The sequence below is a fragment of the Conger conger genome, chromosome 3 (genome assembly GCF_963514075.1).
Source record: "Conger conger chromosome 3, fConCon1.1, whole genome shotgun sequence".
Classification (NCBI taxonomy): domain Eukaryota; kingdom Metazoa; phylum Chordata; class Actinopteri; order Anguilliformes; family Congridae; genus Conger; species Conger conger.
The window spans coordinates 22679854-22698273 of record NC_083762.1 but is presented as its reverse complement, the minus strand read 5'-3'; the positions used below and the strand labels follow the sequence as shown (position 1 = coordinate 22698273).

At 39.6% G+C, this 18420-nt stretch overlaps 1 protein-coding gene across 2 annotated transcripts; it reads right to left on the bottom strand.

The window, feature by feature from the left end:
- Positions 1 to 258: 258 nt before the first annotated feature.
- Positions 259 to 16658, bottom strand: LOC133124863 (endothelin receptor type B-like). 2 transcript variants are annotated; one of them, XR_009708351.1, is made up of 9 exons: positions 16441 to 16658; positions 8705 to 9161; positions 6732 to 6844; positions 5865 to 6069; positions 4297 to 4446; positions 2770 to 2903; positions 2209 to 2317; positions 1376 to 1717; positions 259 to 1159 (listed from the first exon to the last, which is right to left on the bottom strand). XR_009708351.1 is itself a non-coding variant. In XM_061236401.1 (8 exons), exons 2-8 carry the CDS (start codon positions 9107 to 9109, stop codon positions 1568 to 1570), a joined length of 1266 nt encoding a protein of 421 aa, XP_061092385.1. In that variant the 5' UTR covers positions 9110 to 9161; positions 16441 to 16658; the 3' UTR covers positions 259 to 1567. The 2 variants fall into 2 exon arrangements, 1 of the variants encoding a protein (XP_061092385.1); XM_061236401.1 differs by having other exon boundaries at positions 259 to 1717.
- Positions 16659 to 18420: the final 1762 nt, after the last annotated feature.

Sequence of the window (18420 nt, the reverse complement as noted above, 5' to 3'; positions counted from 1 at the left end):
AGTTATATTTAACCAGGCCGCTTGGCTCTGGAGGTTTTTTTATACTAATTTAGCTTTTTTCCAGTGTCAAACTGCAAATCGCTCCAGGTTGAATGGCGCGTATTTGCGTAGACTTGATCCAATTGAGTTACCATGTCACCGAGAGGCTGGATCTGTTTACCATCTGCAGCAGCACTTGGCTGATTTTCCTTAATGCACTTAAACTGGTGAAACATGATTTGTGCATAATTGGTCTAAAAAGAAAGTCTGAGACCGAAATGTGATAAAATACTATTTATTTGCTGCATATTGCCCAACTAGATATTGTATAAAAAAGCCTTGTAAATAGGAAAAAACATGTAACATATTTGGTCTTTTACAAAAAAACTAAAAACCTAATTTGATGTCTAAGCTTTATACTTCACACAGTTTCCAAATGTTTACACAGTACAAAGACTTGGAGGAGATTGGAAACTTGGTACACGTGTCTGGCAATGAAATTATTTTAAATGAACATATACAGTACATGCGCTTACCCTCCCACCATACAGATGTAAATTTGACCTTTAAAATGTAATCAAGTTGTATCAAATTTGACTAAAAATATAAATACAATTGGGGCCAAAAGTTCAAGGACACTACTACCATCTACTACCTTCAATTAATACCTAGACACATTTCTGACATAAATTATTAAAAGGTAATGTATTCTTGAATAAGTAAACAAGAGTATCATAATTATAGTAGCCCTTGATAAATCTCATTGTCATATTCTTTAATATTTATTTACGGGATAAGACTCGGAAGACAATGATAGTGTACAGAAAAAAAGCACAGGAAGCATTTTTGTACCATTACAAGGTTTATGGAAGTATTTGCAGAAGAAGAGCAGTGTGTCTGTTGGAACCTTCAAATCTAGCTTTATAACGCTGGGATACTTTGAAGCTGTGCTCTGTGATATGTCCGCTGGAGCTGCTCCTGTTCCCTCCCCACTATATGGTACCTGAAACACAATTTCCATTGTTGCACCCTTGGGAGTGTAGTCCATGACCTCCCAGGCTGGTATGTCCATACTGAAGGAAGTGTATGAACAGGACTGCTCATCCCAGACTGAAGATGTCACAGTTGAAGTGCTTATTTCAGAAGATTTTTATAGACTCGGACTGTGCTTGATGTGATTCTGTGAACAACACATCATTTTGTTTATGCGAGTGCTTTAAGAGGTGGACAGGTGAGCATGCAAATAACTTCTCATTTTCCATAAGCTTGTTTATCATTATCACTGTTTCATATGCACTTAATGGGTAAGGAAGAGGAAATTAACACTGTGAAAGTCCTATTTCCCCACAGGAGTGCTAGTATAAGCCTTGACTGAGGGGAGTAAATACATTTATACCGTTTGTAAATGGTGGCTCCACTTGCAGTTCCTTCATTCCCCAGTGAGGCCAGTCCAGGGGGGCTGTAATCCATTTGGCTTGATGGGTGCCCCGTGTTCACTGAGGGAGTCCCAGAGAGTGAGGGCTGAGCCCCGAAACGTGGCCAGAGTTGGCCTGGCCGTGTGTCCGTCCAGCCGCCAAGTGCTGGGCCCTTAAGAGGAGCTGAACTTCTGGCTCGAGCGGGAGCTGGTCCAGTCCAGGCCATTCTCACGGCAGTAGCCCTTCCAGCGAACTCCGGAGCCCCTCTCGTCCATTGGAGAGAGATCCCGCGATTTCCTCTGGCACCAGCAGCACAGACAAGACTAGGAAACACAGCCAAAAATAATAGTGTAAATCCAGGGAATTTTGTACTCAATTACCTATTGGATCTACAGTATACACAGATTTTTGCAAAAGACACAGATGAAAAAGACAATGATACTTCTGGTACTTCTACTTGGGACTGTTCCCTCTGAACATTACTGGAAAGAATTCACAACATGGATCCTGCCAATTCAGTAAAATTTAATGATTCAGTAATATTAAATTGACAAGACTGACAAGGAGGGACAATATCCTCCTTACGGGATGCTAGTTTAATAGTACTGGCATACTTTTTTTATTGGTTTAACGGATTTCCAATATTTCTGAGTGTCTGTGACCTTTGATAATATTGTCCAATTAAAAAAAATATATATATATATGAAAACAAAGTGTGTCGTTCTGTATTTGAGATTACAAATAAAAAAGTCCATTACTCATTATCTCATGTTGTGCTTTAATGACACACTGACAGCTGGATAACATCTCTCACCTTGAAGCAGTTCTTGAACTTTTGACTCACAAAGTAGAGTGCCACAGGGTTGATGCAGGAGTTGAGGGAGGCCATGTTGATGCCAATGTAATCCATCACCAGCAGGAAACTTTGGGGAACAGAGAGAAGGGTTAGTAGGGTGATTGTTACCAGGCCCTCTACTCCCAATGGCATGGGGCTTTCAGCAGAGAAATGCATTGACAAATGCATATTCCACACCTAAAGTCCAGCCTGCTTCATATCAAGTCTTGTATGATTTGTTGGAGGCCTACCACTGGGTGATTCCTTCCTGGGCTGTTCCATGACAAATAATCAGTGCTGCACAATGTGTTATTGTTATATAATTGGAGCCCTTACTTCATGTTATGTTTTTTTCTGGAAAACAAATCTGTATTTAATACTATGTCACAGAAAATAGCATCTTTAATTGTATTGCCTTTTAAGATAATAAGTGTTGCAGATACAGCATGCATCCATAAAAATACTGAACAAACAAATGTATTCCCTGAACTACACAAAGGCACAGTCTCAGAGAACATGGATGGAGAGGGAGGTACCTACCTCAGGAGCTCACATCGGTTTGGGTCATTCTGGTTGTAGATGGTCTTTTTCAGGATGCGGCTGAGGTGCAGGGGTAGCCAACAGAGAGCGAAGATCACCACCAGACAGAAGACAGTTTTGGCCACTTCTCTGCGCTGGTGAAAGGTACAACGGGACACAATGGTCAGTAAATAGTAAATGAATTGAAGTGCCCCACTCAGTTCTCGCTGAAGAACCTCAAAACTTCATGGCATGAGCACTGGGATGTTCTCTTCTTGTCTTGGTCTGGATATTAAGTATTCAATATCCTAAAAGACCAACTTTAATTTAATCAAGTGCAGGCGGCAGCAGCAACACAGAGTGCTTGAACTGGCCAGTGTCTGTTAGAGAGTACTAGATCAAATGAATATAAACAACTTGCTTGAAAAAACTCCAGGGGACACTGTTTGGCTGAATATTCACTGGCCCTCACAAGTTTCTTAATATGCCCAACTAAACAATTTATCAGATTTTCAATTATAATCATATAAAGGGCTTTCTGGCGAAGTCTTTTCAAATTATAGCTTCATCTTGAACAGCGGTAAATCACTGCCTGAATATTATATTTCAGGACATGGAGAATCTGAACGACAAATTTTTAGAGATTCTGACATGGAACCTTTTCAATGACCAAAAAATGCATTCCAGGCCAGCCACCTATTAAAGACCCAGTTGCGCCATTATGGTAATCCAGAGTAAATGTTTGCCCTGGCTAAGGATGCATTTCCTCTGTCTTCTTATATAAACTTTCTAGATGTTTGTTTAGGGGCTTCCTTATTTGCTTCCAGGGAACAAATAGTTCTGGTTGGCCTTCCAAAGATGTTGTGTGCGTGTGTGTGTACGCACATCATGTGCACCATTCATAAGCAATCCATTGTGAAATGAGGAACTGCCTGGATGCCAAAACCAGTTCTCCAGTGCGGCTGGAAGGGGATGAAAAGACGTGCAGTTGATCCAGACAATGATGTCTTGTAAATACTGGATGAAAAAGATGTCTTGTAAATACTGGATGAAAAATGAGACCTTTGCAGTAGCTTGTACCCAAGACAAACAGATAAAAAAAGTTCCATATCCAGGATGCGGTTTCTTTTTATACAAAAATATCCTGAATATTTTGAGTGTTTATTATGGTTATAATGGCTTATTTTAAAAAAAATCTAAACTGACAGCAGGGCCTACTTTTCATTGGAATTTTGTCAGTTTCCACTCTTATGAGCCAGGATCCTCTTTCTGTAAACTGCCTTTATCCTGAACCTTCAAAAATGCTACACCTTTACAGTACACAAGAAAGTGTTGCACTTCCTCTGAATCACACTGTGGGCCAGTTACGCAGACACAGATTAAGCCTAAATTCAATTTTGAGTGGAGTATACAGGATTCTCCATACAAACTCAATTTAGTCCAGGACTAAGCTTAATCTGTGTCTGTGAACCCGGCCTCATGTGTGCCTTTTAAAAGGACATGCCCAAAGGTCGTGTGCTTTCTGAATAAGGGAGCAAGAGTGGGAACCTGCTTCATGTGGTCATTGAGGGCGATGCGCATGCCCTTCTTGCGGCTCAGCATCTCGCAGGACATCAGGGTGTAGAAGACGCCTGTGCACGCCAATGGCAAGCAGAAGTAGAAGCCGAACAGCCACCAGTCTTTAGCGTCCTGATAAAACTGCAACGACAAAGCTGCCACCATCACTGCGGGAATTTCTACACTGCAAAACATGTCTGTTTTAACAAGTCTAAAAAATCTTTTTGCTCTTACCCCTTTGGTAACTCTTCAAATAAGTAAGACTATCTCACCTCATTCACCTCATACTTCTTGTTTTATTTAGCCAAAAGAAAATTCAAAATAAGTTTTCAAGTGTAAATATAAGGTTCAAATACTCATTAAGTTTTACATATTTTTTAAGTTTTGGCAGTGTAAATGTGTAATGTCTCTTAGATGAGACAGGATCCAGTCTAATGTAGTTTGCTGAAGATGACAATGATGGACACTATGAGTGAAGCCAAGAATGACAAGAATGACTCCAGGTATCCAACTTATCATTTTAAATTTCCCTGTGTTCCTCAGTGTTTCCTGTGTTCTTCAGTACACCGAGGGCCTCAAAAGAGGGGAAATACTCAGAAATGTTATCTTTATATTATTTATTTTTGCAGTGTCATCTTATTAGCTGGCAGCACGGATGGTGCAGTGGGTAGCACTGCCGCCTCACAGCAAGGAGGTCCTGGGTTCGAATCCCCGTCGGCCGGGGCCTCTCTGTGCGGAGTTTGCATGTTCTCCCCGTGTCTGCGTGGGTTTCCTCCGGGTACTCCGGTTTCCTCCCACAGTCCAAAGACATGCACGTTAGGCTGATTGGAGAGTCTAAATTGCCCATAGGAATGAGTGTGTGAGTGAATGGTGTGTGTGCCCTGCGATAGACTGGCGACCTGTCCAGGGTGTATTCCTGCCTTTCGCCCAATGTATGCTGGGATAGGCTGCGACCCTGATCAGGATAAGCGGGTTCAGATAATGGATGGATCTTATTAGCTTTATCTTTATGTCAACTTTAATACAAACCCAGATGGAGTCACCACAGTGGCTATTGTATGCTTAAGTATAAACCATATATGAATTCATCAGCTATCAGACCCCATTGTATGTATATCACTGTAGTGATCAATATGCTTCACACTGCGACTGTGATACTGTTTGGTTAGCAAATCTTCCCGGGTAATCCACCTCTGTCACAGAAAATACACTATCCTTTAATCTGCAGCACTGAAGCATGGTTGCCCAACTTGAGTAAGGGCAGGAGAGCAGTGGACATTTGAATCTATAGTTCACTTCCTAGGCCACTATATCACACTGCTACCCTACACATTACACATCTTAAATTGCGATGCTCTGATACAAAACCAATGAAGTACAACACAATGTAAAAAAAATTAATCTGGTTTCTGATGACATTTATTGCATTTAATCCAGTGGCTCTTTGTTGCTCTTTGATGTACTGTAATTATTTGAATGTAAGTATGTGCGTGCATGAGTATGTGTGGATGTGAGAGTCTCTGCATGTCTAACTGCATTAGGGTGATTCTAGGCCCTACCTTCATGAAGGGCGTGTTCTGCTGAGGATGCAGTAAGCATATGCGTAACTTCGTCCCACGGTATGGCATCTCCATCATATCAAAGGCCAGAGCCTCAGGGACGGCCAGCACCACGGCGGCCAGCCAGATCAGGATCACCTCCACAGTCTTCCACAGAGGAATGCCCATGCCCTTCACCCGGCTCCATGATGTCACCGCATGATACCTGCAATCAGAGGGGCATATCAGCACTCTACTGCACCTAACCACCCCAGCCTACCCATCATTTTACAGTACGGCAACATTTGCAATAAATGGCCATAAGGGTATATAGCCTTGATATGAAATATATATATATATATATATATAAATTAAATGAAATTTCCACATCCATCCATCCATCCATCCATCCATCAACTAACCCATTTTCCTTGCAGGGGGCTGGGGTCTATCCCAGCATGCACTGGGCAAGAGGTAGGCATGCACCCTGAACAGATCGCCAGTCCATCGCAGGACACACACACCATTCAGCCACACACACCATTCAGTCACGCATAATACAGGCAATTTAGACTCTCTAATTAGCCTAAGCAGTCTGTCTTGCCTAGGGAGGACTATGGGAGGAAGCCAGAGTACTCAGAAGGAGCCCACATGGACACAGGGAAAACATACAACTCCAAACAGAAAGGTCCCAGCCCGGATTTGAACCGCAGACCTTCTCGCTGTGAGGCAACAGCCCTAAACTGATCTCAGTGGTACAATACTGTATATTGCCAAAGCACTGGAATGTTGTCTTCCTATGTCTTCATAGTGTGTATACTCTTTGGTTGTTCTGAATGCTTCACATTTTTTCAGAATTCCTAAAAGAAAAACTGAAAAAGAAATTACCGGTCGATACTTAGGGCACACAGGCTCAGCACAGTGATGCCTACTGAAGCTTTCTGGATGAAGGGCATCAGTTTACAGACATGCACCCCAAACGGCCAGTCCTCTGCCAGCAGCTAGAGGGCAGGGGAGAAGAAACATCAAAACAAAAAAAAAGCTACACAAAATACACATCAACAGGTCTTAAGCAAGAAAATCACAGAGATGGCAATGGACAGCTTGCCTAGGAATCCTAAAACCACGTGGAGTCTAAGAAAAATCCATTAAGAGAATTGAATAATAGATATTTATTTCAAAAATTAGTTGCAAATGTTTTGCCACAGTCCCGAAAATTTGAGCGTCTGTCAAACAAGCAAATAAATATACACTCACTGAGCACTTTATTAGGTAGACCTATACACCAGCTTGTTAATGCAAATATTTAATCAGCCAATCATGTGACAGCAACTAAATACATAAAAGCATGCAGACATGGACAAGAGCTTCAGCTGTTTTTCAGACCAAATGGCAGAATGTTCTTTAGGTGACTTCGACTGTGGAATGATTGTTTGTGCCAAACAGGGTGGTTTGAATATCTCAGAAACTTTTGATCTCCTGGGATATTCATGCACAACAGTCTCTAGAGTTTGCAGAGGTGTAAGACATTAACCATCCAGTGAGCAGCAGTTCTGCAGGCAAAAATGCATTGTTAATGAGAGAGGTAAGTGGAGAAGGCCCAGACTGGTCCAAGCTGACAGGAAGGTGACTAACGCAAATAACCACGCATTCAACAGTGATATGCAGAAGAAAATACACAGCGGAAGCAGCAGAAGACCAAGAAGTCTAAAAAATAAGTCTAATAAATATCTAATAAAGTGCTGACTGAGTGTATATATAAACATATAGATATTTACTGTAAGCCCACAGCGTACACCAGTCCAACCCTGCAGGATTCTGCAATTACATGTTCTGCATAAAAGAAACATCTGGTCATTTGGTCAAAGACATGGTTTGTTTCCTGTTGTATTTTTTCTCTTTATGGCTCTCAAGTTACATGCAAGCGCCTGCCAGGTCAAATTTGCTCGTATGAAATTGAATTCAGATGCTTACGTCTGTCACTGTGACCTGCTGGTCCAACAGTGGGTTAGCTCCAGTGGGGCGCGGTGGAGGGACAGTGTGGAGCAGGATGTGGGGGGGGGGGGGGGGGACAGATGCTGGACAGATGCTCTTTCATTAAAATAATCACTTAAAAGACTAGTTGTGTTCGCAGAGCTTCAGTGAATATAAGCGATGCTAACCAGCGTCTTGGCCATTCATTGGAATGAAACCCGTTATGAGCATTTTCCCTGTGATTAAGTGTGCCGGCTCAAAGGAATGAAAGCGTGCTCTTGGCTGTGCCTGCTCATTAATTCAGAGACATAGGGCTATCAGTTAGGCTGCCCGGTAATTGCAGCACCATAATGGGGCAGCAGAAGTGTATAGGCTATCACGGCTGCTAGGACTACAGAGGAGAGGAGGGCAGATTGCCTCCACCCGTTCTGTTTATCAGCAGGAGGCTCTAGTTCACTGTGCTGCAAGAGCCAGTGACAGAGGCCAGAAATCCGCCCAAATGGCCAATCAGGTCCATCATCCAGACAGAAGCCATTTTGTTATCAAAGATTTTTCAATTTTCTGGAACTTAACAAAGCGGCTTCTGTCTAACTGCATGAACGTCTATGCCAAGTTTTTTTTATTTGATTTGATTTGATTTGTCAAACTGAAATACACTTAACTATTTGAAGAGTAGGCTTTTTGGAATTGTTATTTCTTTTTCGAAAATCTGTGTTGTATAACTCCATTGCTACCAGTAGAGACAGTTGCATCATCAGCATTAAAATGTTCAGTTAAGAATATTCAGATCACATATTTCTGATCTTAAATGTGAAATAGAGACTGGCAGGATGATGTTTTGGAGCTGTGTCCCTTCTTCCTGCCCTGTGCTGGAAGCACGGTCTCACCTTGAAGACGTTGATAGGGATAGCGATGAGGATGTACAGCAGGTCCCCCAAGGCCAGGCTGGCTATGAGAACGTTGGGGCCGTTCCTCATGCACTTGTTCTTGTAGATAATGCGCAGCAGGGTTGAGTTTCCGATGATGCCCACCACGAAGATCAGGCAGGACACCACCGTGTTGACGTACTTGAAGGCGTTCTTGATCCCGAATGGCTTGACGCACATGGGCGGGAAGGGGCCCCGGGGTGGGGCCAGCCTGGTTGGCAGGTTCTCGGGGGAGGAGCCGTTCCCTCCCGGGGCCACTGCGTCGAAGGGCCCATCCTGGGGGCTCCTCTGGGTGGTGTCACGATCAAAGCGTGTGGCCCCTACACAGGTGGCAAGGAGCAGGACCAGCAGCATCAGAGACTTCATTCTGCACACAGCCAGGGAGGGGACGATCTCCCCACTGTCACTTCTTACTGATCTGTAGACAAAACAAAACAGTGACATGGTCTTACTAACCATTTTACACAGCTTTTGCCGATTCTTACAAGCATATGTCACGTACATTTAATTATCTATCCACATATTATTCCATAAACACCAATCCAGCCATGCATAGTCTCTGTTTCTATAAGTACAGTTAGGAAGGAGGAGGTTGAGAGAGGAGAGAATATGGTTTAATTGGCCCAAGATGCAGTTTGAAGAGGTGGGATTTCAATGTCAGCACGTGTGGCATCCTCTTCAATCTGTCCATCACCAATTTAAGTTTTTTATATGGAGAACCAGGGGCATCAATGTTTTCTCAAGTTTTATCCCCTTCAAAAACTCACAATTTATCCAGACTTGCAACTGCAGTGCCATGAAAAAGTATTTTCCCTGTTCTTGATTTCCTCTCATTTCAGGAAATAAATTCAATAATAACAATAAAAAGTGTTTACTCAGGTTTCCTTTGTCTAATATTCCATTTGTATAAAGATCTGAAACCATTCAGTGTGACAAATAATAAAAGACATTGAGAAGGGGACACTGTATCTGTACTTTGACACCATCAAATGCCTTAATCTCAGCAGCCTTGCAGGATGCATTGGTTGCCACTAATGGTGCACCCGAACGTCAAACCAGAATCTTTTCCCTCTCTTGACAGTCCAACTATTAGATTAGATTCTAAGTCTATAAAGTAGTTTATTGAGTATATGATTTATGAATGTTAGATTTAGTATTGATTAACACTTTGTTGTTAGTTAGTTATTTTTAGGGGCTTATACCAGTTGCTGTGTTTCTTTCTACATTGATTTCCCGCAGGAATTATATGCATCATCAGATTCCATGTCCACCCACTAGTCCAAACTCTCAAAAAATGTTTTTATTTTCTGTCTTCTGGCCGATTAATTTTGTGGCGGCGGAATCTCAGACACCGCAAGTTTAGAGATATATGTTTACTTAAGTTGTGCAATATCTATTTGTTTTGTGACCTACTTATCCAAGATGGCCACCCTACCTGACAAAAACATGTTTTTGCTCAAGAACTATACCAGGTATAGGGACAAACAAAGTATCGACTTGAAGCTTAACTTAAATTACATCTTTCTCACATAACAACTATATAGGTGAGAAGTGAAGGCCAAGGTCATATGGCCAATTGAAAAATATGTGTAGGAAAAGATGGCACTTTTTTGGCCAACAATCAGAATTTCTAGTTTAATCTGTTTTTTCCGCAATTTTCCAAGTTGAGCTGCACAAACTATGATAACTCAAATAAGCCCATTTTGGTGAATTATTTCGTAAATAAATGAAAACCTCACTGCAGCCCTTTCAGTATTGCTTTAACATACAGTAGGACTCCACTTGGCCATATTTACAGCGACACAAATGCAAATTATACAGTATAACTGCACTGCATAAATTCATGGAATTACTTGCAAAGAGAATGAAAGTGTTCTGTCTTTATGCTTTAACAGACAGCAAATATTATGCTCACGTGCTACTAGTTTGAAGAGAGTCTGATTTTCTGTATAATCGCTCCTTTGCTCTTCCATGTCGGGTACATGCTAGTCTGCCTGTAAGGACGGGGCGTGTTAATGGATTACTCTCATGATGATGGTCATGAGATAGACATTGTTTGTCTGAAGTTCCCAAGGCTCTCTTTGGATGGTTATCAGTGGTCACATGCTTGCTCTTTGCTTTGAATTCAATAGCTGACCACTGATCTGATCACTGACACATTCTCTGCAGTAGAAACTCTAACTCTGCTGGGCATCTAGAACTTCAGCATAATGCTTAGGATAAGGATGTTTTTATAATCATAATACTTTGGATAAGGCATATGACAATCAGACAGATCTCACAATTTCATAGAATTAATTAATTAAATCTTTTTTTTTTTTTGTCCCCCCACCCCTCCCTTCACGTTTTGCATGCACTTATGTGTTGTAGATTTAATTTTAAATTGATAAATTTAAAAAGTGAAATCTACACCTAGTGAAAACATGTTTGTTTCCATGTCTTTTATTGTGGTCAGGGACAGATTGGGGTGTGTTTACAGGGTGTCATATCAATTAATTCCAGTATTTAAACCAACTGGATCTTTGCTAGATTTCAATAAGACCGATACATATATCAACATTCTGTATTCATATGGGGTGGAATATGCAAGTTTGATTTTATTTCCTTTATCATTTTGAGAGAGTCTTCCAAAAGCGTTTATTGAATTCAATAGGTTACCCATCACACCCTGGGGATTTACTGTCCTGGACATGATGAGAATAGTGTTTCTAATTCCATAGCTGAAAGCCGGCTTTCGATTGCTTCTGATTGTTCTTGAATGAGCTTTGAAAGGTTGACATTTTTTAGAAATTACATGATATGTATGGGTCACTGTCAGATATGTATAATTTGCTGTCAAATTCCCTAAAGGTGTTGTTAATGTCATCCTGCATCTGCATGATTTTGCCATCTGAATCCTTGATAACTGCAATTAATGACTTATCTCTGTTTCTTTTGAGCTGATTTGCTAGAAACACTAGCTATGGTGATTTCACTACTGCTGATTGATCCATTGACCATAATTTGGCATCCATCTGGGTTGGCAATGGTGACGCTCTGGATTAGTGGTACATTTTCATTGATTAATATGGAGACTCCTCCATATCATTTAATAGCACCGGATGATAACTTTCTCAAAGACCAATACAACTTGTCGGCTGGTAAATCTGTCCCTTGTCTTGTCCCTTCTATCAGAAAAGTGTGTAAAAACAATACTATCAGCAGCCAGCTGCTTGCCAGTGACACTGCGCTCAGGCTCCCGCCGATGTGTCTCTTTGTAGCTTCCTTGGTGCTGATTCTACTCCCTTTCCAATGGGACTGATGGTATCCCTAGCTTCCTGTTGCGGTATCTCTCTGATACCTGACCAGACTTCTTCTAAATGAAATGACTCATCTGCTAAAACATAAAGCTTTGCATCTCAGCTGTTGTACTTTGTAATGTAGAAGTAGTGGAAACAATTTAATAAAATTTGTGAAAAAGCATTGTGAAAAAGATTGATGGCATTCCACAGTCCTTGCCTATTATAGTCAAAGATTTAGTTATATTATATTATATTATATAGTTATATTATTTCATGATTTCAATTATTTCACTTCATTTTTCTTGTTTATGGCTACAGTACGTTACATATTGTACATTCATTGCTATCTTCTATCCATCAGCTATGGGAAGGCTGTGCAATTGGAGGGGTAAATAGGTATCTTGTTTTGCTTGTACACATTTATTACAATAGACTCTCTACCTGAGAGATTTCAGACTGTAGTTCGTTGGAAAAGGTGACTAACTGAAATGTTATCCATCTACCGAACCTCTCGGCTACTTCCACCATTACATTACATTACATTACAAAGCATTTAGCAGACACTCTTATCCAGAGTGATGTACAACGAAGATGTAGCCTTGTGCAACTAAAAAAAACCCAGAAATTCTTCAATACCAGCAGTCTTATGTTGTAACTTGGAAGTACGGTGGGAAAAAGTCAATTTGGACACGCTGCACTCTTTCCCTTCACAGTGCTGCTTAAATTTGTAATGTCATCATGAAACTGGAAATTGCAAAGTAAGCACATTCTTGAGTACGATAGTCCACATAAAGGATCACTGTTGGATTGTTCGGTAGGCTATGGTGATTTTCATGGGAATATCTGCTTGGAATTTTTTTATTCAACATAGAAATATTCTTTATAGAAAATATAAATAAATACCCTCCTGCCAAACATCGGGTAAAGTGTACTTTAGCTGATATGTGGCATTATTCTCAGTCTCCAATAATTTTATTTTTTCTTCTCTCAGTATAATAGTCCTGTGTGCAACAGCCTCAATGCAATAATGAACATCAAACATGAATTTCTCATATGGCTAATTTGTTCCTGTTCTTTTTACGATAAATGAATGCACAATAGGGGTCAGAGTTGGGGACACATGCCAGGAAAGCAGCTAATTTGTCACGCTGACCTCGGTCTCTGGCCTATCGCTGTGGAGGTCAGTGCCTAACTCGAGTGTAATAACTGGGACATGAGCAGGACACAGGCATCCTGTGTGCTGGACTCAGCTGCACCATGGGAAACGGCAGCAGCCCCACAGGGCCCGAGCAGGTGTGACATCATTTATCGATTCATCCAGCAATCCTCGCATAGCCTCAGGAAAAAGTCACATTCCCCTTCTGTTTCACTATTGTTTGAGCAGCCTGAATATTATTGGCTGGGGACAAGTTCAGCGGAGGGTGGAGATAGAAGCTATCATCTTCAAAGCAAAGTGATCCAGGGAGGAAAATCATTTTAAACAATCAGACTATGCTGTTGGTCAGATGCGTAGTGCAGGGGAGCTCTTAAGTCATGAGATACCGAGTCTAACAAATAGCTCTCTGTCCTGGGTCTTCAAGTTTATGTCACAAGAGAATGAGCATTTTAAAGCATCCAATCCAATTTCAATACAAAGTGAATGTTATGTAATTTATTTTTTTGGATGAATTCATAGCATATTTTGTTAGACTAAATACAATATGCTAAAGTATAGAGTGCTTATCACTTGATGACAGGATATAAAGTTTTATGCCTTGAAAAATGCATATAAATATGTTTTGTGTGTTTTTATGTAGTCCAATTCACAGTGCTCCCAGCATAATATTGTGATCGGTTTCCACATAGTGTGTGCTGCTCTTTCATCTCTGAGGCAAACAAGGGAAGGTCAAAATATCTATCTATCTGACAAACATGAAGCAACATTTTGAAGGTCAACCTGTGGTTAGAGGGACAGCTGACCTTTTGACAGGGCCTTTCCTTTGTGGTATAGATTCATGTGTAAACACCCATGGATGTGGATTCAGCCCGAACTTGCACACCCATTTGATATCATGCATATCACATGGAAAATGCTTTGTCCTGCCTTACAACATTGCTGGGGCTACCTTTCATTGAGTGCTGCTTTCTCGGACTAAGGTCTGAGGGCGGAACACTGATCCCAAGGGGACAATTGGGGTTTGACACAGATAACATAATTCCACACACAGCTTTCAACAAGCTCTGCATATGGTATCAACTTTACAATCCTCTATATACCACAGAGAGTTTCTGTTGCCTCGGCATGTGTCTAGCCACTACTACAAGTACTGCTACAGCAAGGCTTGTGTGGCAAGCTTTGTTCTGCGAACAATGTTATAAACTTTCATCTAGTCTGACATCATAAACCACTGAACGGTTCTTGTCCTGCTCATCACTTAGCAAAACCACACTAATTGATAATTTCTCAGATACTTTAGTGTGGAATGCTTCATTCCTTTTTTCTTTTCTGGATGGAAAGTCTTAATTTCATGGTTCTAAAACTGCTTAAGTTTGCACGCTGTAACTAATACAACTGACTTTCTTCTAAAGCAGTGTTGAAGCTTTTCGCATTCCAACTGTCATCTAATTTACACATTAACTGTTTGATTAATAATGGCTGCCTCTGGATCTTTACTGTGGGGCAGAGATTGTGAATTGAAGTCTCCTTTAATGTTCCTTCAACTACCATTTGCTCCTGGTAATGTTCAGGCCCACCACTAACACATTTAAAAGATCAAAAATCTCTAACCAGCCAAATGAAAAACTCTGAAACTGTTGAGTTTGAAGAATGGTACATTTTCTCAATTTTCTTATTTTTCAAAACTATGCAAAGTGTAGTTCTATAACACACCAGATGTTCTGAAGACATGTTGATATGTCAGACTTTAAAATGCAGTTTTTTGTTTCACAATCTAAATGGCTCTGTGAACTCTCATGCAGCTTTGACAGTAAATACATCAACTTCAATTATTTTGAAATGACTTTGATTAGGGTGTCTGATTATGTTTGGGCCATAAGCTGCAATACCCAAAGACAAAATAGATTTTTATGTTGTTTATTTTGTTTATTTTCATGTGACTTATTTTAAATATATAATAATTGTAATTAGCAAATATCTAATGCAGTTCAAAATGTGCTCAGTTTTAGATTAATTTTGCATACTCATGACAATGACTGCCAGATTGCTGAATTTAAATAATCCTTAGCCTTCAAGGCTTACTATTCCAAAAGTTGAATCATTTCGCCCTGTGATAAAACAAATAACATGCAACAAAAGAAGAAATGCATCAAACCGGGGTTCAAGAGCAGACTGCACTAAAAATCAGTGCAGACATTAAAACTGCATTATCATTACTGTGTTCTCTGAGTCAAATGGCTCTGATAGTTTTACCCAACTGGTTTAAAAATAATAATAATAATATATATATATATATATATATATATATATATATATATATATATATATATATATAAAATTATTATGATTATAATTCTTATTATTCTTCTTCTTCTTCTTCTTCTTCTTCTTCTTCTTCTTCTTCTTCTTCTTCTTATTATTATTATTATTAACAACATATATATTATTATTATTATTATTATTATTATTATTATTATTATTATAACGAAATATTATTAATATAACATTATTAACTTCACCACTTATATAAACTCTATATTGTCTATGGCCATGGAATAATAATAATTAATTAATTTATTATTATTATTATTATTATTATTATTATTATTATTATTATTATTAGTATTATTATTATTCCTTGATTAATCCCCAATTTTGAGTGTGTGCTTCCTGGGTGCTAGACAAATCATAGACAAATCTTAGTAATCTCATTTGCTGAATGCTAATATATAGTGTAATTAATAAAGTATAAAAAGTTGCAATTTCATAATAGGAACTGATATATGTAATACAAAGTTCACAAAGAGTAAATAGCAATGTCAGCATATGCAATTTGGCAATACAACGTATTTGCTTATAGTAAAAAGTGGACGAGCATTTTTAGAATACTTTGTTTAGTCCCCAGCTTGGATGCAACATCAAATCTTTGGTTTATAAAAATGTTCATATTGTAATAATGTGTTTGTAGCCTATCTTGGTCAACAATGTTTAAAAAGCAGAAAGTAATCCTGACAAATACACAATCTGCGATGATAATTTATCTTAAGGTGAGGCATCTTCTATGGTCTCTATCATGAGATCAACTGTAAATGAACGTTACAATACCTTATTAAATATGTGCATTTTTTTAAAGTTTGTTTTCTTATACTTTTAAATGGCTTTCCTGAACATGCCACATTTCTAATTTATGTTGAGCCTCGTTTATATTCCGTCGGCAAATTACGAGACTTTAGAGTGCGCTTGAAAAATCAGTCACTTACCTTCGGTTCTCTGATCTTTAGCTGTTGATCTTTCCTTCGTTTATCCCCTGAATAATGGTATGTATTCCTCTGGTTTATCTTATCCCTTTGCCTACTTTGCCAGCCTCAAATAATGTGACCGGTACACTCACAAATGTATTTTGCGGTCATTTGTTTATGTTTGGGTTTCACTTAAGCCCTTCATGCACAGTGAAGCTCAGTCTGATGGAGAGCATTTCGCTCAGTTGCGCTCTGATCCACTTAGGGGACAGTCTCGAGTTTTATAGTGACGCTGTTGGTGTCTCTGTTGCCCCTCGAGATCCCAGTTGAGACGACCAATAAGCGTCACAGGCGAGTGGTTAAAGTTGAGGCGCGTGTTCAGAAACGGAAGAGAAGTAAGAGGGTTTAGTATCCGCAAGACCTCGAGTGAAAAGGGCAAATACACACATACACAAACAAAACGAAAACAAACAAACATGCGCGACCAACACTTTGCGCGACCAACTGAATGCCAATTATATTGTGGCATATTGCCGTTAAATCTTGCCGCATAACCATACATATATTTGCAGAATTATGTATTTTTTATAATAGTGCACATTTACATGCACAAATCAACATAAATTTAAATAAATCAATTAATAAATAAATAGTCTGTGATACAAAGCCATGATAGTAGTTACCTGGTTTCAAATAATGCATTTGGAATTACTTTCTTAATTTGTAGGAATCAGTTTATGATTACACTCCTGGTGGAAAGCTGGACAAGTTGTGTATTAATTTTATTTTATACAGTTCTTTGCTGCAGCGGTTTCAATTGCTTTTGTATGAAAACTTTGTATACAGCTCCTACCTGCATAAGATAAATACCTCTTATCACAGGAGTCGCATTTCTCTGTCTACAGGCAAACCTTGTTAAGCTGAGGGCATCGTTGAATTCCTTCTGCAAAAGGCAAAAGCAATATTCACTCCCCCTGAAATGTTTGCTCTAGTGTAAGTATTGTAATGATGTGGAATATGTTTTGGTTTCTCCTTTGCTTTCTTCTTCTTCCGTGAAGTAGCTAATGTTGTGTGAGTGTGTGAATATTTTAGAAAGCCTATTGATCAAAGGTCTCTCTCACTCTCTCTCTCTCTCTCTCTCTCTAACAAGAGGTTATTGTCATTTGCCATAGTTATTTTGTGTCTAGATGGTACAAACACCTCTGAAAGTTGTGCACATAATGTACAATTTCCTGTCTTAACGAATAAAGTACATACATTTGTAGAAATGTATTTCTGGTGGATTGTGACAGATAATGACTGTTTACAGTTATCTTTTTTCACTGTCTGACAAATACGAATATTTCCGTTTGTCTGTTTCAGCTCTTCCCCGATTACACAGCTGGGCTGATTCTCCAGACCTATCTTTGGATAAGAGCCAACAGACTGACGGACTTCATCAGCGCTGCCCAAATAGACTTCAGTGATGAAAGACATGTGCACTCACGTAGTCTCAGAACAGCCAAGATGCACGATTTGAAACTCTCCGTGGCGCAGATGATTACATCATGCCTACAGACCAACAGAGAACGTATGTCTTTGTCTGCTGCTGTGCTGTGAATAATCCATTGATTTAATTGATTAATTCATTGGGCGAACATGTCATGGCAACGTACTTTATATTTTCATACAGTATCCATTTACATGTATTGATATCAATTGTATAATCTTGAGAACTTTGTCAGGTCCTTTAGCCTACACTTTGTATGTTTTTCAGTGAGGTTTTCCTAAAAGGAGTCTTCACTAAAGGCGCCAGACAGATAAGACTGTCTGATGTATTTTACTACTCAAGATAAGCTAGGGTTAGGTTGCTTTTGCACAAACCTTCCAAACCCATCCAAATAATTCACTGAGAACAAACAAGAAGCAAAGAAGACATATGAGCTGACACAAACGATAAAAACAAATTTATCGTTGAGCCTATCCACTGCTCATTTTAGAGAGAAGCACAATATTGAAGGA